We start from the raw sequence: 9,181 nt of genomic DNA on the forward strand, positions 1-9,181 counted from the left end.
GAATGCAAAGTCTTGCCAGAGAGAAGAGATTTGTTTAGTAACTTTTTATGTAATTATTAAATTATACAACTTAGCTTTAAGTCCATTTAGACTGTTGTGTATTATTAGACTTTGAGTGTATGAAGTTCTACTTTTATACTTAGAACATGTACAAATCATTAATGACACAAGTTTTATTGAACATGTGACTCATATTTGCCTTAAGAAATGGGACTATTTCTTTCTTTTAGTAATTGTGCTTCTATTGGCGGGACTCCTTATGAACCACTCATTCAACTACAAACAACTGAGGTTTACAGCGTATTTCATGAAACCATAAAGAACAAGAGTAGTCCAGTCGTGGAATAAGAACTATCTGCATCTGAGTTACTGTGTAGTTGCCTAAACATACTGTCCTCTTTCTTGGTGTGATCCATGCAGAATGCTTTGATTTTCTGCCCTCAGATTAAGATAAAGGGACAGAAATTCAGGCACAAATCATAGAAAACAGAAGACGGTGCAGACAAGATAATATGTTACTTATGTTCTACGAGTGCACAGAATTTTGAGAAATCCTTTGTCTTATTATTTCTCAGAGCTGTCAGGTCTCCCATGCAGTTTATCCAGAGTGATAAACCATAGCATTCTTTCTGAGTGCCCCAAACTTATAAGAAAAACAAGATAAAAGATCTAATTGCTAACAATTTTAAAATAATAGCATTGTAGTTTGCTTAAAAGAAAAAAAAAAAAAAAAAAAAAAAAAAAAAGAATTTAGAGGACCTTTATTAAAACATCTTGTATATTCGGGGCCTGTACTTACCCTATAGTAGTTTACCTGTATTCTCACAGTTAAATTCCCATTCTGTATAGTTTAGAGTAGTTGTAAAGGATATTAAGGATATTAATGAAGTATAGATATTTGTTGTTCTCCTGGACTTTTCTGCCATCACTAAACACTGCTGTCTGTAAGGTAAATCTCTGGGACTCGTTGCAAAGCTGTGTATCCACTGTGAAGTAATGTAAAATTGCTTTTCAGCTGCTGTGTAACTAGTTTATAGAGTCCCACAAAAATAAATTCCGGTCTTCTGCAGTAGTTAGACTACAAGATGACTGGTTTGTTGATGTGGATGCAAGTGACTTTCTGGAAGAGATAAGATTGAGCTCCTTCCTTGGAATTAGGCCAAGGCTGAGGAGTAAACGCTTATGAAACAATGAACTGTCACAGATTTCATGACTTTATGGTCTAGAATATTTGTTTTGTGTTTGTTTTCTTTGACCTGACTTTCTACTAACAGACCAATATACATATTAAAAAGACTTTCATAGATTCAAGCCATAATAAAACCTAGGATCTTTTGCCTTCTCAAAAAAGATACTTCACAGAGAAGAATTCTTTCCCTGTGGAGAAAATGAGAGAACAATATGTGACAGATTATTCATTTTCCTTGGGTACTGTGATGATAAACATTGTACATGCTGAAGAACTTGTACTACAGTAGAATGAAAAGTAGAAGTCAAGATTGTCCAATATGTTTCTTTAGTCCCAGAATTAGAATTTCCTTTGTTTCTTTTGTACATTAACATATGCTTTTATAACTTGAAGACAAGTCTTCAGAGGCTCCTAAATCAGTTACAGGCTTTCTCAGAGTGAGTCCAAGTGCTGTTTGAAGAGTGCCATGGATTATGAGTGGACACATTCCTGCAAAACCACAACTCTTCCAAACTGAAAACAGAATATTCTGCAGACTTATTTTGGGAAAGGTGCTTGTATATTTATGATTGAAAGTTATTTGTATTTATAGTTTCTATGTAAAAAAAAAAAAAAACAAAAACAAAAAAAACCCCCTGTCCATAGGGAACGTGGATGCTATTCTAAAGCTCTATGCCATTTTTCATTTTACTTTTAATTTGTCCTGGATTTTGAACATAGAGTACATGTGCTGGGAAATAATGGTAGTATGGAGCCAGAGTAGTTGAAAATCACTAGCAAAGTTAAACAAACAAACAAACAACAGGAACAAGAACAACAAAACCACAAACAAACAAAATGCCAGTGAGTACAAACAACGTCCTTCCTACTCATCTTTCCCAGTGCCAGGAGAGACTTCTGGGAGCAGTATTCCATGTGCATGCGGGGAGCTTTCATTGGTCAACAGTTGGAAGTCTAGAATGGATGTTTCTTCCCTAGGAGACCTGAACCTTAGGAAATTAGTGCAGCTGTTACTGCCTGTCTTCATGTCAATTGGGAATGAGTATTTTTAGATCAGGTTTTGTAAAAATGATTCTAGGTCTGTAGTCTGTCCCGTTTTGCATGGATACAAAATAGGAGGAGTATGGCAACTTCAGATTTTTCCTACTCCTTCTTAATGCCTTTTTTTTGAAACCAGTTAACTCAGTTAATTGATAGCATTTACAGGCTTTTGTTTCTACTGGAGTTAAGAAAAGAAAAAAAAATCATGGAAGTCTGAGTCAGTGCTTATTACAAGCTTGTAAAAAAAATTCCCCTCGATTTGAAAATATATTACATGATGGTCTTGAAATATATATATATATATATATATATATATATATATATATATGTATATATACACAATGATCTTGAAATCACTCCTCGAGTCCCTGCTTGTGCCAGACAGATTCCCTTAACATTCATTTGAAAAGGAGAAGGCTAAGTCATGTCAACTATCCAATCCTGGCAATAGTTTAGGAGTAACTGATTTACCTCAGCAGAGGTGAGTCAGTTGTTGGAGGAGAAAAAAAGCAATTTTTTTTGATTCCTTAAAACTGTAATTGCTTGGAAACATGGAATTACTGAATGTGCTGAAAACATTTCTTTGTGTTTTCACTACCCACTTCCACAGCTCCCTTAAAATTTCCTGCCGTATTTGGTAAATATAAACAAATGATTTTCACACCTAACCTTTTATTGTGTTATCCTCATATTCAGCATCTCAAGCAAAATTTAGTCTTTGTTTTTATTCTAAGAAAAAAATATTTTTTTGAACAAAGGGCTCACTTTTTCTTAGGATAAATTCTGCATTTCATTCTCAAGCAACTTCGCTTTTAGTTTCTTGGCCTGAATCTGCAACATGAGGGATGTTCTTGAGGTGTACTGAGCACTTTAAGCTTGCACAGAGGCAGGCTGTGCTTTTAAGTACAAGTCTTCAGGCATTATGTTAAAAAGCTTAAGCTGCTAGTAGGTGCTGAGACTTTTATTGAGTCAATCTTCATTTTATTTGTATTTTATAACAGCAGCGAAATGGTGGCTCTGTACCAAACGTCTAATGGGAGATTAATTACTTCAAATTATTAACAAGGCCTTTGTCTTTGATACTTGCAGGAAGGTATTTCTGTCTGTACCCCCTGCAGAGATGCAATGTAAGAAGCGTTTGGCTTTTGTTCAGCAGCTTCAAGTATACAGACTCTAAAGTGGAAAAAAACATCCCTAGAAATACTGTGTAACTGGTTGGCATCTTTGCCTTCCACATTTCCTAAGAACACTTTGCTGTGTAAGAAGCATCCAAGTGCCTTTCCAACTTGAATTGCACATTACCCTTTAACAGTAATATTTTTTAATTTTTTTTTTAAGGGAGGGGAAGGTTTGTACCAGAAAGTGGGAATATTACTAAATTAAGATCTGTTAGGCACATTTCACAGCTGTGAAGAAATGGTTATTGTTTCTGCTGAAAAGCAAGAAAGCGGTACATTTGGAATGCCTTGTGCTGTTATCAGAACACACGATTTGACTTTGTTACAATAATTTTCCCCATGTACAGTAATTCCAGTAGCTCTTGCGTACTAATAATGATCGTGGTGTGATAGATTACCCATGGTTGTAGTGACTTATGCATTGTGTAGCGGAAAGTAGTTAAGGCATTACCTATGTCTTTTTATAAAGATCATGAAGTCGCTGTCATTTAAATAACATAAAATGATATTCTTACACCCTAAAGGATGCACAAGAGAGATTCGCTGTAGAAATGTGAAAGTGCTGAAAGTAGATCAGACATGGAGAAGCCACACTGTGATATTTGTAAAGGAAAAGTACTCTTTCTTGGCTTTCTTGGCTAATACATGCCATAATGCTACAGTATTTTTTACAGTCCTTCCATTGTCCATTACTGCAAACACGTCCAGATGAATTCAGCGCTTAATGTTAAAAATCTTATAACATGCCAGTTTGATTTGTAGCCCTTCATATCATGGAATGCTAATTAAAATCATATTTTTGCATATGTCATGCCTTTCATGTACATATGCAAATAGAGTCTATTGCCTTTCAGCTATTTGTAATTAACTTTATGAAGGACAGCTGTAATACATAATTAACAAAAATGTTTGCAAGCCCTTTTCACACTGAAAGTTACAGCAGTACAATTTTTGCTTATCAAGAGAACTGTTTTAGTTTGCAGCTTCAGTCTGATATCTAAATTGTTTGAAGCAGTCGAATGACATAATTAAATCGATGTTCGGGTCTTATCAGCAGCAAAATGGTACTCTGTAGGTTCCTATCTGTTTCATTATATGTATCACTAAAATGGAATTAAATTATTTGTGTTTTATTTGGTGTAAACACAATGCCAGGTAGTGTAAGTGTGGCTGCTATTGTTGATGTCTTCAACAATGTCTTGCTAGTTTCAAGAATACTTTCAAAATGTAATTGCAAAAGTGTGCTTCATCGTTCTCCTTCCCTTTTTTCACAAGGCTATAAAATAACTAAGACTATTAATTTGTTTCCATGTATATTTCTTTAAATAATTAATACAGTGAAGTTTGACCAGACAGAAGCAGTGATTAAAGCATCTGATCTTACTGTATTCTTTTTATTACTCTCATTAAAGAAAATGAAACTCGTATGAAGAAAGGTTGTAGGATGTGTCCATTAAACTTAAATAAATTCAAAGGTGTAACTGAGACTCCGTCAGTTCATAATATGAGACAATGCAATTTAAGCAAAGTTGTCTGCTCTCGCAATATTATATAAGGCGTTATAATTTACAACAGAAAGCAGAAGCAGTTTTTGTATTTGACCAGTGATGTATGGTTGTGATTGCTTATTTGTAATGAAAATACCCCAGTGACTACAATCTGAAGAAAATTTGTCACTGCAGAGTGGACTCCCAAGTTTAGAATATTGTCTGTCAAAGTTACTGTTTTAATTTCAACATTAGTAAAATATGCTCAAGTGCATGCTCAAAACTGACAGTCTCTATTTAAAAAAAAAAGAAAAAATATTAAAAAAACTAATCTTCCTGTTTTTCTGTTTGTTCCACAGGGTAGCTTTTGTGATGAAGAAGCATTTGAATACTCATTTACTGGGCAAGCATGGAGTTGGCACACCCAAAGAAAGGTAAGTCTCTTTACATTTTTTTACTAACTTTTCTTTATGTAGTATGTGTCGCCTGGAGTGTTTAGCTCACCCCAAAACATGTCACCTGGACTTTTAGCTCAACTATTACTACACGCTTAACATGCTTAAATATGCCAGTATGGTCCTTACGGCAGGTCTGTAGGATTCAGTAAAAAAATTGGCTTAGAAAGCAACTCCATGCAAAATACATGATTTGCAACATATGGAGCTGATTTTCAGTAGGTGATATTATTTCCTCAAGATTTCCATAGTAGTATCCCTCTGTCCAAGTACAAAATCAAGTACTTTTTCATTTTTTATCTATCTGGCCTTGCAGCTCATAGGTTCAGAAAAAAACTTTCTTAGATTAGTGGTGAATACTGAGGTCAAAGCCACCAAAGTTGTTTCCTTATTGGTCTTGGACAGGAAAAGAGATCTAGTGTTTTGACTTAAAAAAAAAAAAATAAATAATAAAAAAAAAAATCAGTTATTTAGTTGCAACTTTTTTTTTTTTTTTTTTGAGGTTATTTTTTGCTATGGCTTGTAAAGTGACCATGTTTTGCAATCTGAACAACACGGTGTTTGCAAATAAGTGGAATTTACCTCAGATTTACTGGTCATATTGTGTCATAGTTACTGCTTTTTTCTTGAATTCTTGGGGCAGCTCAAATAATGTTAGGTTTTTTTTTGGATGACAAAAAGGTGGCATATTCTATTTCAGTTTGGGTAAGTGAATGCATCCTACCTACAGAGTTCAATGGTCGGTGCTTACGTTTCAAATAGTACCACGTTGTTACTCATTCTTCTATTGCAAGCTTTTACAAATAAAGAATATTTCCTGTTTTTAACACAGAAGAAAGGGAAGTTGACTGGTAGCTGTGAATTGTAGGAGATCACTGCAAAACTCTTCCTGGGTCATGTTCATTTTCTATTAAATACACTGGAGACTATAGTTGGTTAGAGCATTCCTTTCCCCGCAAAGTTCAGCACACTGTAATCACAGAGCGAGGAAGAAGGATTTTACATTAACACAATATATACACCTTTTATTTGACTAAGTACATGTTTAATCACTGCTTTTACTCTTTACATGTTCATGTAGAGTTTTGAGATATTAGCTTTCATCTAAAATGTAGAATAACGCATCAGAACAATTACAGTTTGATCAAATCAGATACTGTATTGAAGTTTATGCTGGTTATCTTTTCTCGTAAAGCAACAATTGCAAAAAGAAAAAAAGTTTCACTGTGGTGGCATGTTTTGGTACTGGCAGCATTCAATATGTTGTTTTGCAAGGGGGTGCTTGCTGTGTAATCATCATAAATACAGCATACAGAATGCCTGCTTTACCACAGTGAGTATGTGCACAAAAAGGATACGTACGATAGAAATCCCAATATTGTATCTTAGCCTGACAGTCATAATTTTAATGATTGTCATGTTGAAATGGATTCCTAAGCAGGCAGGATGCTACAGCCTAAAGTGGTGATTGCTGTCTCCTGTTTGTTTGTTTCTCCTGAAGGCTGCCTGGCTGCTTTACCCTATTTCTTCCCATATTCCTCAAAGGCTTTTTGCCTGCCTCGCCAGCATGGCAGGAGGAGGAAGGTTCCCTCCCAACCCGTCCATACAGTGGCAGGGTCACAGCCCCGGCAGCCCCAGCTGCCCTGGGAGCAAGGAGCCAAGCTCTGTCCTGCAAGCCTCTGTGCTCCATCTGCATCTGTTCCCCTGGGCCAGCATGCACGAGTGATATCTGAGTGGCTTTGTACTTTCTCTGTTTAAAATTTCTTCATCTGTCTTTTGATTGTTTCTTTTCTGCAGTACCTCCTTAGCTGGCACTTAAGTTTAATGTAGTGCAACATCAAATAGGTGTGGCAGAGCTAAAGCAACATTATAATTTTATAGGAACGTTCCCTCTCTGGTGATTGTGGATGTTTAAAGCCACATGACCTACTGCAGTAAATACCAATCTGTCGTTGCTTTCCTTTTCACCTTTCCCATAGTGGGAGAGTTTGATGCTTTTTAATGGCTTTAGGAACCAAAGAAATCCTTCTTCAGCATGTTAAAACATCAATTTGGCTATAAACATATTCTAAATCAAATTACATAGTTTTGCTACCTATTTAAAACATTAATGCCTTGGTTATAATTTTGCAAGCTTGCTATTTTTTAATTTCTCTAGAACAATATAATCAGTTTATTCTTTATGTTTTGAATTTGATTCTGCCCTCTGATATGTTGCATATTATAGCAAATACTAATAGAAGCTAGCTAAATAGGCTGTGACAATTAAATTAATAATGCATTTTATTTGCAAGTGTTTAGTCTTCGTGGTTTGACTGATATATGCAAAGATGGTAATTTATTAAAAGTAAATTCATGTAATTGTAGTACAGAGTTTGATGAACCAAAAAAAGTTGTCAGCATGACTATCATCAAAACCTGAAAATTGAAATAAGTTCAGAAGGGTGCTTGAGAAATATATTTATACACCTTGAGAAATTGATCTTCTTTTTACAAACTTCTCAGGAAAGAATTTTGGATGACATACATTGACATCTGAGACAGGCAATAAAAATTACATCTACAATTTAGTGAAGCAGTGCTGAACTAGTGTGACTTACTCTCTAGCTTTCCATTACCCATGACTATTGTTTTTTTTGTAGACACAAAAGGGAGGTGTTATGGAGGCTGTGGCTGTGTTTTCATGCACAGATTTACAAAACAAGTATAATTCATAATAAGATTCCTGTATCTTTTGGTTTAAAGGTTGGGGTTTGGGTTTTGTTTATTTGTTTTTAAGACAAAATAGATTTAAGGGGCAAATCGCAGAACCTTAAAAAAAATAGCCTTATTGTAAATTGCCCGCACGTTTGAGCTGCAAAGAAGCCTAAGAAACCTATTGCCTAGTCCATTATGGTCATTACCATTTAATAACTAACTCAAAAGTAGAATGTTTTAACAAAAATTCCTCTAAGATATTTTTTCCTGTTATTGGAACTGTGATACTGATTTACTGTCAACTTGAATGTATCTCAGAACTGGCATGTTATCTGCTAAGTCCAAGGCCAGTACATATTTGGTACTTCAGTGTCAGTAATCTTCATGGGACCTATAACTATATCTTATTGGCGGGATAAATCTTTGGCTACACCTTTATTGTGTCTCGGAGGCAATGTGGTTGAGGACGAGGTGAATGCATCAGTAGCGTTAATGGTGCCGAGTTCTAATTTCTGTTAGAAATTATGTTAGGTGTAAGCTGGGGAAACGTAGGACCAACTGAGATGTTTCATTGCTGAATTTAAGGTATACAAAAATAGGAGCAAGAAAATAAAATTAAGTCACTCATCTGTGAGACTGAATTTTGCTACTGTTAAGGACAACTCTGGATTTAAGAGCACAAAAATACATTTATCCTTTAAGACATTTTTTCAGCACAAAACATACTTTTTTATAAAGGAAGACTTTGTTAACTAAAATTGTCTCTAATACCTCTGTTTAATTTATACAAGCATACCACAGAAAGGCCTTAACTAACAGTTGTTTAATTACCTTATTTTCCCTGTGAATTTTAAACAACAAATTGGCTCTGAAATAGCTCTCTGCAGATGAGTAATCCCTTTGAGTCAAATAGGAGCATTCATATATATAAAGTTACTCAGATAAGAAAAAAAAATACTTGCTGAACTGGAATTTGTGTTCCAGGACATTTTCTTCAAAGAGCATTAATAATGTGTTTGTTTTTATAAGGTCACTCTGGTCCATATTACTGCACTTTAAGAATGGGATACAGTGCTACTATTTTAAATGTGGCAGAACAGTAATTAGTGATAGGCAGGGGAAAACTCAACCAGG

At 35.0% G+C, this 9,181-nt stretch overlaps 1 protein-coding gene across 9 annotated transcripts in view; it reads left to right on the forward strand.

Moving 5' to 3' along the window:
* Positions 1–9,181, forward strand: part of ZNF407 (zinc finger protein 407) — a 340,478-nt gene that overhangs the window by 137,128 nt on the left and 194,169 nt on the right. For all 9 annotated transcript variants that reach the window (XM_042838457.1, XM_042838465.1, XM_042838439.1 and 6 more), the window contains one exon: positions 5,255–5,329. In XM_042838457.1, the coding sequence (XP_042694391.1) occupies positions 5,255–5,329 (75 nt within the window). The remainder of the gene's footprint in view (positions 1–5,254; positions 5,330–9,181) is intronic.

The sequence above is a fragment of the Centrocercus urophasianus genome, unplaced genomic scaffold (assembly GCF_019232065.1).
Source record: "Centrocercus urophasianus isolate 14NV4802_14NV808 unplaced genomic scaffold, USGS_Curo_1.0 seq_11, whole genome shotgun sequence".
NCBI classification, from domain to species: domain Eukaryota; kingdom Metazoa; phylum Chordata; class Aves; order Galliformes; family Phasianidae; genus Centrocercus; species Centrocercus urophasianus.